This window comes from Calonectris borealis, chromosome 13 (assembly GCF_964195595.1).
Source record: "Calonectris borealis chromosome 13, bCalBor7.hap1.2, whole genome shotgun sequence".
Classification (NCBI taxonomy): Eukaryota; Metazoa; Chordata; class Aves; order Procellariiformes; family Procellariidae; genus Calonectris; species Calonectris borealis.
Window position 1 is genome coordinate 18,267,687 of NC_134324.1, and position 18,242 is coordinate 18,285,928.

Below are 18,242 nucleotides of genomic sequence, written 5' to 3' on the forward strand. Positions count from 1 at the left end.
GTGTGTGTCTGTAAAAAACAGTATCTTGATATGAATTGACTGTGCAAAGGCAATGAAGTAGAAACTTGTCCTGAAACAATTTTTCTTTTAGGCTTTTCAGCCGCAGAGATCCTGAAGATGATGGAATACTTAAAAGGAGGGGAAGACAAAGTCCGAATGCTAATCTTGTGAAGACATTAGTGTTTTTCTTTTTGGAAAGTGAAGTAAGTTAAGTTTCAGGGATATCCTTGTTTTGGGGGGTTGTGTTTTGGGGATTTTTTTGTTCTTTTTGTTTGGGGTTTTTTTTTGTTTGTTTTAATTTTTTTTTTTATTTAATTTGTGGTTGTTTTTCTCTTCCCCACTCATTGGTTAATAACCATGACTCTGTCCTGGTTTTCCTATTATTTGAGCAACCTGAGGGTCGAAAAACTGTTTTGCGTGGTTGTGTTTATTTGAAGGATCTGTCCAGTACACAGTGTTGAGACAGGCTGTGAGCTCTACTCTGACAAATACTCATCCGTCATTCTTCATGCCAATATATAGGTGGAAAGAAATTGTGATTTAGGAGGTTTATAAGGGGAGAGGGGAAAAAAACCCCAAACAAACAAATCCCCCCACCACAACCCCCACCCCCCTGTTCCCAAGTTCTGACAGATCTTGTAGTGCTACTCTTTGTAGCAGTCGGTCTGGATTCATCTTTTTAAATTAATTGGGTAAGAGAGGCTTCTGTTGAACCAGAGAGCTTGCAAAATTTTCTCTGTTTTTTTTTGCCACAGACAGGAGCCAAGCGAGAAAAATACGCTGTATTATAACAAGTTCTGTAATGAACTTTATTGCTGATAAAGAAAAAAACTTAATCTGTTCTCATTTTAGTTGCATGAACATGCTGCTTATCTTGTGGACAGCATGTGGGACTGTGCAACAGACCTCTTGAAGGACTGGGAATGTATGAACAGTCTTCTGTTGGAGGAGCCTCTCAATGGAGAAGAACGTAAGATTGTCGTAGCTCTTTCTTTATATTGCTATGCAGTTTCTGTTAGTCTTGATTTATAAGGAAGTAAGATGTTTACGTTTATGAGTCCCCATATATTCTCTATTTTTACATGACTATAATAAATCACTAATACTAATTATAAAATGTGAGGAAGAGTAGAAAGACATCACTTCTGGTACGGAAGTGAGACACAGAAGAACAATGGTGGGAAGAAAAGTGGGAGAAAACTGCAGTATCCAGTTGCCCTACTGTTCTACATGTTCAGGCTGCACTTCTGGCATTAGAGAAACTAAGTTGCTTGTGAAACTGGTTCATTCATTGAGTGTAAAAATACCCTATGGAAAAATACCATCAGTTCTTTACTGACAGAAAAATCAAACAAACCCCCTGGCATAATTCTGTGATTCATAGGTCCTAGTAAATGGACCTCTGAAAAATTAAAAGGAATTAAAATTAATATAAAACTTGGTATTTGTTTCATCCTGTGATATTTCCTCATTTTAAAATATTTTCTTGTGTTGTTTAATAAGGTGCTTATCTTCTCTCTCCCCTGTGCCACCCCCACCCTGGAAATGAGCTATTGGCCTAAATGCCTTTCTTTTTTTCTTTAAAAAAACAAACATATTTTGATCCTTAGTTACTAATACTTGTGGAAAATGAAAAATCAAGCTGTGTATTAACATCTGTTTCTTAAATTTCAGCTTTAACAGACAGACAGGAAAGCGCACTGATTGAAATAATGCTTTGTACAATTCGGCAAGCAGCTGAATGTCATCCTCCTGTGGGAAGAGGAACAGGAAAAAGGGTAGGAAGCAAAAAGCTACTCGTCTAGAGATGTGGGGATGGCGACGTGGGGACAGTGTAGGAAGAAGGAAAAGGTTGTAGGCTTTTGCTGCTGAAGGGGCTGAATTCAGAAATTCAGCTTCAGCCTCCAGTATCTGACTACCCTGGTTAGTTCACTTTTTCTGGACTTTGGCACATGCTTAACATTGTTTGGACTACTGGATTTGTTTTTACTATTAAAGGTAATACAAAATTGATTTTGAAAGAAGTATTGGTTGGAAAGGAGAACAAAAATCAATGTTTGGGAAAGCTAAAACTATTTTCAATTTGAAAGAGCAAAATGAGGGAAGGGAGTATACTTCATAGTCTCTTTGGACGGAGGACAGTCCACCAATTGGCTTTTTCTGATCGTATAGAGTTTAGGCAGCCCTCTTTTACTGTGGCATTAAGCAGGGAGGGGAACTGCTTTCAAGGCTGATGGAGCTTTTGGTAAGAAACCCATTTAGATACAGATTGAAAACTTGTATGAATATCAGATTGACATACGAATTGAGTAAATATCATTAAAAATCGTAAGCAAGCTGAAAGGTTTGCTGTTCTTTCATTGTCAAGAAAAGCATTTTGATCATGGTATTTTGTTGCAGGGAAGGTAAACCTTTTGTTCTAGATTGTCACTTCTGTTTTCAAGATGATCTCAATAGTATTAGGTGTAACTTTGAATTGCATTTTTTGAGTGCTGAATTATTTTTTTTTTTCATTGGCCTTTTTGTTTTTTTTTTAACATTGATATTTTACAGTGATATTAGAAGGTCTGTGTACCTAATTGTCATTTCATTAATGATAATGAAACTTTGCACCAGAACTTTTAGTTGTAAAATCCTCACAATACCAATATTTTAGGTGCTGACAGCAAAGGAAAAGAAAACCCAGTTGGATGACAGGACAAAAATTACTGAACTTTTTGCAGTGGCACTTCCTCAGTTGCTAGCAAAGGTAGGTTTAATTCCATTTTTGCTGATGGACTGTTGTTGAAATGTTAACAAGTATAGTTTCTGTAATTAACTGTATGGCTTGCACAAGTCTTCATTTTTTCTTATTAGTCTTTATTAATACTTGATTGTTCTATAACAAATTGTGTTGTCCAAGACTTTTTCATGTAAACTTTTTTCCTTGTCAATTTTACAGTATTCTGTAGATGCAGAGAAAGTCACCAACTTACTGCAGTTGCCACAGTACTTCGATTTGGAAATTTATACAACAGGACGATTAGAAAAGGTAAGGTAACATTCAAAAACATTTAACAGAAAAGGAGAAAACCCAGAATTTAGACTTAATCACTGGAATTTCAGTCACCATTGTAGGTGTGGTTTTTTATGTACGTGAGACTTTATTTATTATAACCCTTATTGAGAATGAGACTAGGACTTCAGAGCTGTGGCTGGCTGCTATTCTTAGAGATACTGAAAGTTTGAGTTTTCTAAAGTCTGTCTGGCGAGTTTTAACAGAGAATCTTGCCAGTTAGATGAACTTTATGCAAGAGCATTTATTGTTGGGTTATGGTCATGTTTGAGGTATGCTGCCTGACAAATAAAGCTTGTAGAAGTAGCTTGATAAGTTTTCTTTTTCTGATCACTGAAACTAATAAACCGCTGACTTCATCGCATTAAAAAGGGGAAAACTACCAGATCACAAATTATGTAGTTACTGTTCTCATTTTATCTGTTATGGTGATGAAGTTGGTATAAGCTGTTCTCATCTCTATTTTGTCCTTCTCAAATGCACTATTTTGCTGTATTGTGAAGCAAGTAGCTGGAAATCATTAGGGTCAAAAAAAGTAATAAAATGTTTAGTTGACAGCATAGCCTAGCAGTGGTAGAGCAGCAGTGAGCAACTCGGGTTGAGGGGAGGCGTATAAGAACAACTGACATTGGTTTCAGTGCTGACACTTGAGTGTTACGAAACTAAATCTTTAACTATACAGCTTTTAAGACCATGTGTAAATGTTTGTGTGAGTGGGAGATAAATGCTTCTGTGTTGTTCAGTTGTCATTGCAAATTCAAGTAGATAAAACCATACCGACAATTGCAAATTTTTATTGACTTTTTAAAATGCATTGAATCTTTAGCCTTTGACAAGCTCCCACTTAATTTTTGCTAAATAGATTTTTAATTTACTCAGAAGCTTCACCGGCTTTCTAGAAGTGTTTTGTGTTCTGTAGCATAATTACAAAAGTAATAAATTGAATCTATCTTTTAAAATTCCTTAAGTTTTATTAAAAATATGTGCACGCGCGTGTATATATAAACGTATATGAATGCATACTTTTTTCCATGCCTCATCTTTCTTGTAGCATTTGGATGCCTTACTGCGACAAATCCGGGATATTGTGGAGAAGCACACAGATATAGATGTTTTGGAAGCCTGTTCAAAAACATACCATGCTCTCTGTAATGAAGAATTCACAATCTTCAACAGGGTTGACATTGCAAGAAGTCAGTTAATAGATGAATTGGCAGACAAGTTCAATCGACTTCTTGAAGACTTCCTGCAAGAGGTATTTTAATGTGCAAGATCAACTTTTCCTGCCCCTGTAAATATTTCCAGTATGTTTTTCTGCCTTCCTATGCAAGTCAATGAGTTAGGGATGGGAACTTCCCTCTGATTTTCAAAACTTTAAGTCAAGCACAGTAATACAACTGTATCACTGCTGTGATTATGTGAACTCAGGCTGTTCTTTTATATTAGGACAGTAGTCTTTAATTTTAATCTTTTGACAAGTGTCTTTTGGGAATTTGAGATAAATTTCAGATAAACTATGGAATTATGTAAACTTTTCACCTTTAGGTTTTGAAGCTCATGTTTTTGAGAGGTGTAGCATTGTAATTCCACTAGGATTCTCCTCAGGTGTACTAGTGTTGCTAGTCTTGCTTGCGATTGCACGTTGCTGTTGTTAAATATCAACATCTCTAGAAAACACTCCCCCTCCCTTCCTGAATGCAAACAGATGCAGTTAATAGCTTAAAAATCACTTTGTTCCCACACCGTGCTAATCTGAAGACTGAGAATTTTCTGATACAGTATTTAACTTCACTATGTGGAATCTCTGACATTCAGACAAAACTAGTTTCTCCTCCTCCTCATCTGTAATAAAGAGCATGGGAAGTGTCTTTTTGATGACTTCATTCTCCACACTTCTCAGATGCAGACTTTTTTTATCAAGCTTTGCTCCTGTTCCTCTTCTTATTGGCCTGAACTAGGACTCCACTCTAGAAGTCCTAGACATATGTGGACTATGTAAGAAATGTGCCTAGTAATCCATTTATTTCCTCCTTTGTGAGAAAAAGAAAGAATGAGAGGTAAAGCAAGGAAATGAAATGTCAGACAGTTGGCTTGAAGAAAAATGACAAATACTGTGGTGGAAGTGTTGAAATCCATAGTGCTTTGATAAGGTTGTGCAACTACAGGACAGTAAAATGCATTGGACTTGCAGTATCTCTGATACACTGAGGAGGAGTTTCTGTGACCTTAGGTAGTTCATCCTATGTACTTAAATACTTCTGGACCCTTTACTCCTTTTCTTTCTCCAAATGCAAGTTTGTCAGAACTTGTGGGAAAATTAGAACAAAACACTTCCCTTACCTCTCTCAAAGACTTTTTTCTGTGATTAAAGTAAGATTGAGGTACTGACCTGTGGCCCATCTAGTCCAGTATCTATTGTCTGACAGTGGCCTCTGCTGGATTCTTCAGAGAAAATTGAAGCACCTACATAATACATTGTATTTCGCTATCTTAGACTTTTTTCTTTTTTTTTCCTTCTGCCTCCTTCCCACCCCCCTCCCTTATTTCTCCTTGTGCTGCTATTTATTTTATTATTATTAGACTATTTCTAAATGTGAACTGCTACCTTCTCTCTCAAACTCTTTAACTTTTCTAAAAACAAATGTCTCTGATAAATAGTTTAGATGCAGTTCTCTCTCTCCCTTTTTTTTGGTTGCGGTTGGTTGGGTTTGGGGGGGGATGTTTTAGGGTTCAGTGGGTTTTTTTGTTTGTTTGTTTTAATCTTCTTAAGTTCCCTAGTTTGCTTAGCATACATTGCTTGGGATATCTTACCATATGATTATTAAATAGGGGGAGGAACCTGATGAAGATGATGCATACCAAGTCTTGTCAACACTGAAGAGAATCACGGCTTTTCACAAGTAAGTAGGCTTCTGCAAACATCTGTCAGGATTTGTGGTATGTGGGGGTTGGTTTTGTTTGTTTGTTTTTAATTTGATATCTCTTAACTTTTTAATGCAACTTGGAATTTTTTTTGTTTAGTGTGAATGATTGAGAGTTGTGCAGAACATGACATATTTTGAATATATAAAGAAATATATACAAAACTGAAATAATCTGGTTTTTTTTTGCTTTGGTATTTTTTTTGTGTTGTTGGGGGTGGTTTTTGTGGGGGCTTGGGGGGGTATTTGTGGTTTAGTTTTATTTTCTTTTTTTATTTGTTTTGGTTTGGTTTGGTTTTTTTAATTTTTAGTTTTTTAGACCAGTTAAGCTTTTAGTAGTTGCTAACATCAAATTGCAGCAATGGTGTTAGTTAAATTACATCTTTGCTTCATCTCTAATGCTTCCAGTGCTCATGACCTATCAAGATGGGACTTGTTTGGCTGCAACTACAAGTTATTGAAAACTGGCATTGAAAATGGAGACATGCCAGAACAGGTCTGTAGTTAAAATGTGTTCTTTAGGTACAACAATAAATAGCTTTTGTTGTTGTCTTTTATTGGCCTTTGTCATCTAATGCGTTTTTTCCTTTTGATTTCAGATTGTTATTCATGCACTGCAGTGTACTCATTATGTAATCCTTTGGCAGCTAGCAAAAATTACTGAAAGCAGTTCCACAAAGGTATGCCTTGTTCCAGTTGTATTAGTAAATAAACATTTGTACGTACCTGCAGTGTCATCAAGTGGGAACTGTGATGGAATTAATTAAGACTAAGAATTTTTTTTTTATACTGATACCTGCCTAAATCTGCATTTCTAATAAGTTCTTCAGAATTCATAGTTTTAGCAGTGGAATGCTTGACTTTTAAACCTAGTATTTCTCTAAATTGTTATGCTTTTATTATTTAAATTTCAATATTATGTTTAACTTGACAGAATCTTAAAGTAATTGCAGTAAATAAATGCAATACCTGTTAGTCTGGCACAGTAACAATGCTAAGGAGGGGTAGAATACCAGTTACAAAACGCAATATAGTCTGTCTTACTACTCTCAAGTAGTGGGTTTGAATTTGTATGCAAACTGTGAAGTATCAGTGACAAGTCAGTGAGATATAAGAATTTGCACACTATTGTAGTATTCTTATTGCTTAGTCTGTTGCAATCATACTTTGCTCTTCACCAGTCTTTTAAATGTGTTGTTAAGTAAAGACATGAAAAGATTAAGTTAAATTTGAAACTTTCTCAGGGAAAAATAAAAGGGCCTGTTCTGGTTCTACGTATAGTAATCTTGAAGGGCAAAGCTCTGGCAAATGTCATCTTTCTAATTTCACTTCTCAAAAAATCTTGGAGGAAGGATTAAGGTTTCCTGTATCCACTGGACAGCATTGCTTAAAGAGGGTGATTAGGTGGTTTGCTGTGCGAACTGCCTAATGAAAGATGGTTTCTGCAAGGCTAGACAGTTTAGAATGGAGTTTGTAAGTGCTGAAACATTTTGATGATTTCTTTAACTAAAAAAAAAAAAGTTATAATCAAACGTACTTTTTCTGGCAGCCTTCTACAGGCCTGTAAGAAGGGTATATTTTGAGCTCTTTCACCGTAAATTTACACTGGAGTCGCATTTTGTTATTGGAGTTACTGATAACACATCCTTTATTTATGTCAGAGATTAAATAAGTAAATTCTTCAGGTTTTTTAAACACTTTGATTGCCATACTTATAATTAATTTAAGAAAAAGAACTTGTAGGCATCTGTCGTAATTTACTAAGGAGAAAACAAAGAGAACTCAAAACATTAATAATTTATAATCAATAAATTGTAATTTGTAATTAATTAAAAATCCATTATTACAATAAACTTATTTTAATGTGAGAATGTATAAATTTTTTCTTTTTTCTTCATTTTAGGGTGTGGTAGTATGAGCTTCTGGTAGATACAGGAGAGTGGAGAAGCATGCTATGTAATTTGTACTAATGGTTTTTATAACAGAGAACACCTTTGTGAGATCGTGGTGTTTTTTCTTTTTTTTTTTCCTTTTTTTTTTTTCTTTTTTTGCCTTCTATCATGTTAAGACTTCAGTAGTCCAATGAATAATTGCAGCCTTACTGATTCAGTAATTACAGTCTGAAGGTGTGTTAAATAAATGTGAACTTCTTCAACACTGGCTGACTAGCTACTTTACCATCTAGGTTTTAATGGTTTTTAACATTTCCAAAACCAAAAATATCAGATATGAAGTGGATACATAGATTGTTGAGAACCACTTATGTGAGTGAAGGATTTGGAGGCTTTGTTAGTTTATTCTTTAATGGGTAAACAGCAGTCTGAGTTCTTTGTAGTAGTGATTAAAGCTTTATCACAAGCCTGATGGCAGAAGCTGAGCTAAATACTGAAAAGTTAGGTTCGAAATGAAGATTAACTTAGCTATTTTGCAGTAAAATGTAATTTGTAATACTTTCAGCAGGAATGAAAAGAACTTATTTGAAAAGTGGTCCTTTATTGAGACTATCTTCTGCTCCTGTATAATAAAATTTGGTAAATTAAAGCTTTCATAGGTTTAACTTCTGAACCACAACTATTTTATTATATTTAACTGCTTGACTGCTGCCAAATACACCAGGTGCGTACAGAAGTTCCATTGATGGGTTTCTGTTCAATGCCAATGGAACATAACAGCAAAGAAGTTGAAGCACAGAATCAGAAGTCACAGAAATGTACTGTGCCTGAAGATTTTTTTGTTGGGGTTTTTTTGTTTGTTTGTTTTTGTTTTGTTTTTTTTTTTTGTTCTGTGACAAAAGTAACTGCTAACTGCGTGCTGTTTGTGAACAGGTTGACTAAGTATGGGAATTAGCTTCATAATATAGGCTGCTAAAATAAGACTGTATAAATAGTTCAATTTTTATTAAAATTTAAACGAATAATTCTGTATAAAGGAAAGAAAATATTTGCATGTGTAATTCTCTTAACATCAGTATAGTAATCTGAATGGTAAATGTTGAGAGAAAAGGTTTTATATCGTGAAGGTGTTCTAAAACCATATTATACTTAAACTCCTAGTCAAGAAGCAGCTGTTGCTTTTGTGATTCCTGTTGAGATAAAGTGACACGTTGTACCAGTGTGTTACCTGCTTTTTTGAAGGGAGAGACTTGTTTTAGTTTAGATTGCATAGTTTGGATTGTTTTTAAACTTATCTCGGGTATTTCTTCTTTGTCTGGACTGATGCTGGTTACACAGTCGGTCTTTTGTAATACGACTTCCCCAGTTCTACATGGGCTAGAATCTTCACATGATTGAGTAACACCAACTCTGCCACCTATGTGGATGGTATTTGTACCAATTTGATACTTTATTTGCTCAATAATGTACTTTTCTGGAAGTTATTGCAACACTTAAAAAGCTACCTTTTTATTTTTCAATGGAAGAGGGGAAGAAATCCCCAACTCTTATCTGACATTTTACTTTATCCGCAAGCAGTGAGATAAAAAAATAAAATAAATAATACCATGTAGCCTTGTCTGTTTTAGCTATAAACAGCTAGCTAAAAAATCTATCCTCTAGGTTGAAAATACAGATACTTGAAAGAGAAAATGCTTTATGCTCTGGGTTGTTCTTTTTTGGGGGGGAAGGGGGATGGTGAGGGGTTTTTTTAGGTTTGGTTTTGAGGGGTTTTTTGTTACTTTTTTTTTAATAAATAACTTCACTATTTTCATCCCAACTTCCATTTCTTTTTGCGGTACGCAGGATGACAAAATTGAGGAAATTGCTACTTGCTATTTTTATTTGTAATAGCGATTTTCAAATAATGAGTGGACTTGAATGTTATGACTACGTACAAGGTCTGTGGAGCATAGCTCTGTGAAAATGCATACACTAAATGTGACTATAAAATTGAAAAAGCAAAACTGTTACATGAAATCCTTCTCTTTAAAGGAGGATCTTCTACGTCTAAAGAAGCAGATGAGAGTGTTCTGTCAAATCTGTCAACACTACTTGACCAATGTAAACACTGCTGTTAAGGAACAGGTTAGTGACTTGTTTATCCTTGTCTTCTAATATTGTACTTCTAAAGCAGTTGAAAAGTTCCTCTTGCTAATATTTTTAGCGCTTATGTGGGAATGTGGTATGTCTTGGTTACTTAGGCTGAATGCCCTCTGAGTGTGGATACATACTGTACTTGTATGCTTGCCCTCCTTTAGGTAATTTAGGTAGGATTTCAGAATCAATTTAAACTTGATTCTTTCTAGTAATTTTAGGCAGCATAAACTTTTATTCAAAGGGGTTTTTTGTTTGTTTCTTTAGACAATGACTGGGCAGGTGCACTGTAGAAGCCTTTTCGTTTGTAAGTTAGGTGGGAGAGTTCCATTTCAAAGCTCTTGCTTACCATGTGGTCATGACACACACCTCCAGCGGAGCTGACTGTAGATTCATAGACTTGGAGCTGGAAGAGCTAGGGACAGCTATTTAAAAGAGAAAAGTTATCTTTTTAGTTCTGTCTTTGGATGCTTTTATGTCCCCACATTTGTACTATGATACATATGTGCCCATCCACCCAAGAACTGTGAAAACACCTTTCTTCCTCTTGCTGTAAACCTTTGAGGACAAATGGGGGCAACTTCTCTGTTCGCCTTCATCATGATGCTGCATACAGAATATATTCTCAGTTCTTCAGAGTCCCAGGATTTTGGGGATCTCTGAATCAGGAGAAAAAGAATGGGTACTTAACATGAGTGTGTGTGTGTGTTTATACATGCACACGTATGCACTGTAACCTAGGGGATTTTATTGTTGGATATTTCTTTGTTGTGGTCACCCTTAGGTACACTCACACACTGGTCAAAGGCTAATGGTATTGTTTAGAGATATTTGGAGACCATTCTAGCAAATCCTTGGAAGCCTCACAATGATGTACTGCTCAGAAAAGATGTGAGCAGTTTTCATTTTACCAGTTTTTTTTATAGTCAGTCCCTCACATAGTTGTTCTTTGTGGGGGAGAGTTTTAGCTGGAGCTAAGTTCTTGGATATTTCAGACATAAAATATGTAGGTATTTAGTCCATGCAAGTAGTGCCTAACATTTCAGGCAGAGACAGAAGTCCTGGCTTTTTTGAAGAAAAATGCAGGCACGGGGGTTTTTCGGGGTTGTTTTTTATTTTTCTTCTGTTTCAAAAAGAATTGAGACACATTTGGAAATACCCTCAGAACTCAAGAAAAGTAAGAAGGTCAAATGAAAAGGTTAAACTGTAGGGGCTGAGTCTCTTCCAGTCTGTGGTCTAATAGTTCTCTAGCCAGGACACTCACAGGAGTTTTGGGTTCCAGTGAAGAGCAAGGTTACTGATAGCAGGATTAATTCTAAGTAAATGCCTTTAACAACCTTTAGAATGCTAAAATGAAAAAAAAATAAAGTATCTCTCTACAGGGGAAGAACCTAACTATCTTCTGGGTATACTTTTTAACTTTTTAATTAAACAAATAGAAAGCCAGGAGCTTTTTTGCTGCTAAAGGTAATAATAACCTGGTTGAGCTTGAAGCTGAAAATCTGGTCCACTGAGCTGCACAACTGCAGCTTTTGAAACTCTTGCTATAACAAGAATATTCCTAGAACTGAATAGGCATGTTCTATGTTGGAGAGCTATCTAGTGTCAAAATCACAAGGTGTACGGTGTGAAAGTGCGAGTAACAAAAATTACTGAAGCTCTGAGTAGATCTTTTCAAAAGTCTGCGTAACTCTCAGACTTGGGTGAATGCTCTAGAAACTAGAACTGCCTCAGTCACATAGGATACAATAGCCATGGTTCTGCTTTCCTTCTCTAATCTCATGAAAGGGCACAAGGGACTTCAGAGGAGCATATGTATTTTTGTGACCAGGAAATTAGTAATACTTGCTTTGAGGAGTTAGAGAGCAGATCTGTTCGTTAAAATGGAAGTACTTACGAGATTAGAGTCAAAGAGATGAGGTGCAGCACTAAGCAGTGTGTTGCCATGGTCTGTTAGTTTGAAAAGTGTCGGTTTAGGTACTAATACATTTGAACTTTCTGGGGAGGTGGAGTACAGACATTTAAATCTGATGTCAGATGCACAAGTTAGCCAGCAAAATGAAGAGGTAGTTGCTTTTTTGGAAGCAAGACATACTTTAGGATTTAAAGGGATCGAATGACCTCAGCTGTTAGATGTTTTACAAATGTGATTGAAACAATTTAAAAAAAAAAAAAAAAAGAAAGAAAAAAGGAGACTGTACTATGGTTGGTGTCCAAAAAGTTCTCTCATGACCTAATGTAGTATCCGTCAGGCAGAATTTGGGAGTTTCAGGCTCCTCATGTTTTAATCTCAGTGTTTTGATACTTAGTTGGCTTCTCTGTGCAATATTTTTATTTGGAGACCAAGCCTTCATACAGCAACGTCCTGTAAGAAACTATGCACATTTTGACTTCCAGTTGGCCTGTGTAGTTGTTTAGGACTTCAGTGGCCTGTATATGCCATTGGGCTCTATTTTGTTAAGTGGAAATACATTCTTCTAAATAAAATCCAGTTTCTAAGTAAGTATTTACTAAAGTTTCTTTTTAATAGGCTTTCACAATTCTGTGTGATGTGCTGATGATCTTCAGTCATCAGATTATGACAGGAGGACGTGACATGTTGGAGCCACTTGTTTACACTCCTGATTCTTCATTGCAATCTGAACTACTCAGTTTTATTTTAGATCATGTCTTCATTGATCAAGATGATGATAATAATAGTGCAGGTTCGTACAAAACTTGTATTTCCTTTATATTATTTGCCTTCTAATATATTTGTTTACGTATGCTTTTTGTGTGGGTTTTTTCTTTTTTTTTCTGGCAGTGAGAGGTGTGCATGGACACAGAGGTAGGTTTGTCTTTTAAACGTCAGCAGCCGATTAATGCATTTGATGTTTTGGGGACATGTAGGGTAATTGTGGTAAAGGTTTGGTTTAATAGGCACAAATATGTATGTGTCTGTATCAGGAAATTGTCAGTGGGCAATGAAGTGCACTGCTGTCAGAATTGAGATTTGATTTTCTGAATCTTGCCCATTAGCCCACATCACTTTTTATATAAATGCTTAAATATGAAGTATTTAAACTTGACAGTTGTCATGTTCTGAACTCTTTTTTAGATGGTCAGCAGGATGATGAAGCTAGCAAAATTGAAGCATTGCACAAAAGAAGAAATCTACTTGCAGCTTTCTGTAAACTCATTGTATATACTGTGGTGGAAATGAATACAGCTGCAGACATTTTCAAGCAATATATGAAGGTAAATCTGAAGCCTAGTAGTGATACTTCATAAAACTACTAGAATACAGTAGCTGTGGATTTTTTAATTATTATTTATTTTTTAGCTTTCAAGAGAACGGATTCAAAACATGAAGAATTCAAAACTCCAGAATTGATAGCTTGAGGGCCTTTAAAAGTTCTTTTTCTTTAAGAAAGGAAAAAATGACTGAGATTAGTTTCACAGTTCCAGTGTGTGGGTAGCGAAGAGGGAGGAGGGAAATCTGATAATTATTTTTACGTTGTTTTTAACAGATTTATTTCTTATCCTGATTAATGGTATCAGTTATTAGTTTAGCAGGCCTTTTAAGAATTTTCTCACAAAGATCGACTCCATTATGTCTAGTCTCATCAAATAATTTCAGCCTAAACTTTGTAGAAGAGAGGAAAAAAAAAAGTTTTGTGAGTTCCACCCACTGCCTGCCTGTCCCCACCCCCCCACCCTAAAAGTGATCTTTATATCTGTTTCTATCTTACTTAAGTATAAAAAACCCTTCTTGGCTCCTGGGATTTACAGCTGCACAATAATACGAGTTCTCACTTTGTGAACGTCATAAAGCTTTGCTCCTTGGTGATTACCTTAAAAAATTTTAAATTTGGGCAGCCTGCTTTTGTCTGTCTGAGTGCCCTACATGTATTTTGAATCTCGAAGTAACTAATTGGGTCTTTATTGAACCTGAAATACTTAAAGAACTGAACAGGCAGCTGTCTTCATTGGAAAAATTATGCTTTCTTCCTTTCAGCAGAGAAAATGGAAAACTCCCCACCAGAGTTATAGGAGTTACTAAAAAGATTAGATTCTAATCTTGTACCCTGAAGGGGTGAACACGTCATTAACAAATGTGTCATGGCCTTGAAGATAAATAGGTCATTCTGCCTCTAAAGTAATACTAAAGAGAAGAATGAAAAGTCATTGATAAACTGTTTCTGATTTGAGTATTTTTTTTATCATTTTGGAGGTGTTTTAGCATATCATTTTGATGATGTAATCATGAACGTTAGGTTTTTTCCTTTTGAAAGTGTTCAAAAATTTTTTTAAATAGCAAATCCTAGATGTTGTTTTCTGAAGAATTCAATAGTTATAATGTTTTCAATAAAATTGAAAATTAACCTTTTTTTTTATTTTTCCTAGTATTACAATGACTATGGTGATATTATTAAAGAAACAATGAGTAAAACAAGACAGATAGACAAAATCCAGTGTGCGAAAACGCTTATTCTTAGCTTGCAGCAGGTAAGAATGATTTACAATATTTTTATGCATGAAATTCCATACTGTAGATAACGTCCTGTTGTTTAATAGCTAGTGTGAGGTATTAATGAAGAAATTCTTACAGAAGGTAGGGATATATAGGTCTAAATTGAAACACGTTTTCTTCAACTATTTGGAAAACTGCTGGAAGTCTTCCTATATTCATCAAATGTTGTGCTACAAAAAGTGTATGTGAGAGGTGGATAAATACGAAATGAATGTAACTCTGTGATACCTTCCTAACTCTAAAACAATAGTTTGAGTCAAATGTTCAGAAATGTGTTGTGAAACTGCTAGTTTACTTATTCAAGAACAGATAAACAAGGGAAAGCACTTCCTGCGTGTGTGGTGGGGTTTTGTGTTTTTGTTTGTGGGTCTTTGTGTGTGTTTGTTTTGCTTTGGGTTTTTTTTGTTGTTGGTTTTTGGTTTTGGGTCTTTTTTTTGAAACTATTCTGAGAAGTAATGGGAAGTTTTAGTAATTCAGTATTTCTTAATGTTTGGTAGGGGCTTCACCCATCTTTGAAATTAAAACATGATTTAATGCTCTCTTCAGTAAATGAGCTTGTTTGTGTGGAGACCTGATGAATTCAGTCGAGGTCAGAGTCAGATTCATCTCCTCACATGAACCATTTGCATGAATCTTATTTACAGGATCAGAACAATAAAGCCATATCTCTGCAAACCACTGTAATCTAACATAGACCTCTGCTATTGTTGAAAGGAAAAATGCACCCCGATTTGTCCTCTCTCTCCCCACACCTTTTTTTGACTAGGGTTCATAGAGCCACGTAGTGGATATAGATCTAGATATTGATCCTGGTTGAGAACTAACCAGAAAAAGTCCTTAATGAGCCCCTAAGCTGGTTTATGTGAATGGATATTGCCAATACAAGGGAGGATGAGGCCTTTCCTTTTGATAGCAGCGTGACTTTAAGTAGCTGATGGAACTGCAACATAAAATACACAACTAAATACTCCGACAGTTTTTGCTGACTTTTCATGAGAGTTCACAAATTTTTGTGATACTGGCTAAATGCTATCCTTATTAGTCTTTTCTGTCTCATGAATAATCAGCCCCTTATATTTTAAAGGGCAGACAGAGGAAGTGAATGTAGTAAGTACAATTATGCATGTAATAGGCAGGCAGTTACACAATTCTAATATGGCAATAAGAACAGTAACATAAGGGGACCCAAGTATTCTAAAACAACAACAAAAAAAAAACCCTCCACATGTAAAGTTAAACATGTAACTAGCATTTTTTCCAGGAAAACTTCTTAAAAAAGAAACTAACCAGAGAAGAAATACTAGAAGTGATAGTGGATAAAGGGAATAACTAAGTTGCAGTGAGCTATACCAACATAAAAGAAAAGTATGCAACTACGGGCTCAAACGTATCTATAAATGAAAAGTTAATGTTCATAGCCCTAGTAAGTCTGGTTTTGGTTTACTCTGTGTTATGTGAGAGAGTGAAGGGTGAGTGTGTTAGACAAAATTAAAAATAATAGAAAAATGGACTGTTGAGGAGAATTACAGTCAAATTCAGCAGGATGAGAAAAGGATTGATCAAAGAAAAAAAAATTGTAAGGTTCAGAGTGTTCAGCTTTGCCAGCTATTGATGAATAGTTAAAAATTTGATCCTCAGTGGCAAAGTTTCTGGTGTCTTTGGCAACTTCCCTGAAGACATGTTTCCATTTTAGAATTTCTTCATAATACTTGTATTTTGAAAAGATACAAAAAAATGAATTGGAACGTAGTAGTTTGACAAACTATAATAGTAAAGACCAGGTGAGAATGTTCGTTTCTTCTCTGTTAGTGTACATATCAGGGAATCCTACTAATTTTTAGTATTCTCAACTCTAGAACACCTCACTTAAGGAAGTGCTGAAATCTGTCATCCAACATATTTACAGTTTGACACGTGCTTGGACAGTGTGCATGTCAAGGATTAATTCTGAAGTGCAGACTCTTGAAGAGTAGCTTTGACTTGGCTTTCCTAAACCTCCATGTTTGTCTTTTGGGGTTATTGACTTAAGAAATAAAAGCTGTAAAATACTTTTTTACTGCAACTTAGCTCTGTGTCGATTGGTCCAAAGTTTGGCATAATCTTTTAATAAATGAAAATCTCCCCTTTCATTTCATACAGCTTTTCAATGAAATGATTCAAGAAAATGGTTATAATTTTGACAGATCATCACCGACATTCAGTGGCATAAAGGAACTGGCTCGACGTTTTGCTTTAACGTTTGGACTGGATCAGTTGAAAACAAGAGAAGCTATTGCTATGTTACACAAGTAATTGTGTGCTTTGTATTACTTCCCTTTTTGTAAACATTTCTTGACTAATGTTAAAGTATCTTTTCAGTCTTTCAAAATCAGTTTGTTAATACAAAACGCATCAGCACTAGAGACGATACAGCCCATTGATAAATTAGGAGATGACTGCAGTTTTGTCCCTGAATTAAACCCAAATGTTAAATAAAGTTGATGTTCTTAGCATCATTGTATAGGCCTGTAAATGATAGCTATCATGAAAAAGTATTTTTAATGTCTTACCCATAACAGTAAGAACTGAGCCACTTCATTGTCAGTGGTGGTCATGTTGGCCTCGTGCAGAAGATTGAAATGCAAGGTAGAAACACCATGACAGAAAGAGTGCGTCCAGATTCAAATTGCGAATAGTGTTCACTTTTATTGCCAGAATATGGAAACATCAAATTATTGCTTTCTTGACATAGATGAAGGTGTTCAGTTTTGATAGTTCCCAGTGCTTAGAACTTTTTCTTTAGTTTGTGCTTTATGTGACTTAATTTTTAACTTTTTCTTAGGGATGGCATAGAATTTGCTTTTAAGGAGCCTAATCCGCAAGGTGAGAGCCACCCACCATTAAATTTGGCATTTCTTGATATTCTGAGTGAGTTCTCCTCCAAACTTCTCAGACAAGACAAAAGAACAGTGTAAGTATTTTCTTAATATTTGTAATGATAACCATAAAACACATGCATCTGAATAAATACATATTTATGTGTATTGCATTCACCTAAAGTGCAATCTTTGGCACATCAAGATAATTTTACACTAATGCAGCCAAATATAATCACAAAGGGTAAATTGCATTTATCCTTGTTATTCTCATTTTATAGAGGATGAACAGAAATCATATTCTGGATTTGCTGTTGTCAGGCCTTTTTGTTAGCTAGATGAGGGGCATTGGGTGTTAATTTCAGTAGTTACTTATCTTGATATGTCAACATCTTCTTGTTACAGATATTTTGCATCTTTGTAATTATTTTTTCCATTTAAAGGTATGTTTACTTGGAGAAGTTTATGACCTTTCAGATGTCTCTACGAAGAGAAGATGTGTGGCTTCCTCTCATGTCCTACAGAAACTCTTTATTAGCTGGTGGGGATGATGATACTATGTCAGTGATTAGTGGAATTAGTAGTCGAGGATCTACAGTAAGAAATAAGAAGACAAAGCCAGCAACAGGGAAACGGAAAGTACCTGAAGGTAGAACTTTTCTCATCTTAAAATTTACTAGAGTAGATATTCATCTAAACTACACATGTCGATCCCTATTTGTTAGCTTGAGTGAATTTGTATGCTTTAATGTATTTTTTTAAAACAGGATAATTTCTGTGCATGTATATGTCTAAGTGGGAAAACTATTCATTTGAAGAGTCTGAATAACATAACACTGATTCACAAAAGGAAATAAAGGCACTATGCTG

The 18,242-nt window shown here is 35.4% G+C and overlaps 1 protein-coding gene across 8 annotated transcripts in view; it reads left to right on the forward strand.

Moving 5' to 3' along the window:
- The window catches only part of STAG2 (STAG2 cohesin complex component), an 81,052-nt gene that overhangs the window by 55,306 nt on the left and 7,504 nt on the right, over positions 1–18,242 (forward strand). For all 8 annotated transcript variants that reach the window (XM_075162392.1, XM_075162394.1, XM_075162387.1 and 5 more), the window contains 16 exons: positions 92–203; positions 853–970; positions 1,675–1,778; positions 2,657–2,749; positions 2,942–3,031; positions 4,107–4,310; positions 5,885–5,955; positions 6,385–6,472; positions 6,576–6,656; positions 9,903–9,995; positions 12,535–12,709; positions 13,102–13,241; positions 14,391–14,492; positions 16,657–16,805; positions 17,339–17,467; positions 17,816–18,021. In XM_075162392.1, the coding sequence (XP_075018493.1) occupies positions 92–203; positions 853–970; positions 1,675–1,778; positions 2,657–2,749; positions 2,942–3,031; positions 4,107–4,310; positions 5,885–5,955; positions 6,385–6,472; positions 6,576–6,656; positions 9,903–9,995; positions 12,535–12,709; positions 13,102–13,241; positions 14,391–14,492; positions 16,657–16,805; positions 17,339–17,467; positions 17,816–18,021 (1,955 nt within the window). The remainder of the gene's footprint in view (positions 1–91; positions 204–852; positions 971–1,674; positions 1,779–2,656; positions 2,750–2,941; positions 3,032–4,106; positions 4,311–5,884; positions 5,956–6,384; positions 6,473–6,575; positions 6,657–9,902; positions 9,996–12,534; positions 12,710–13,101; positions 13,242–14,390; positions 14,493–16,656; positions 16,806–17,338; positions 17,468–17,815; positions 18,022–18,242) is intronic.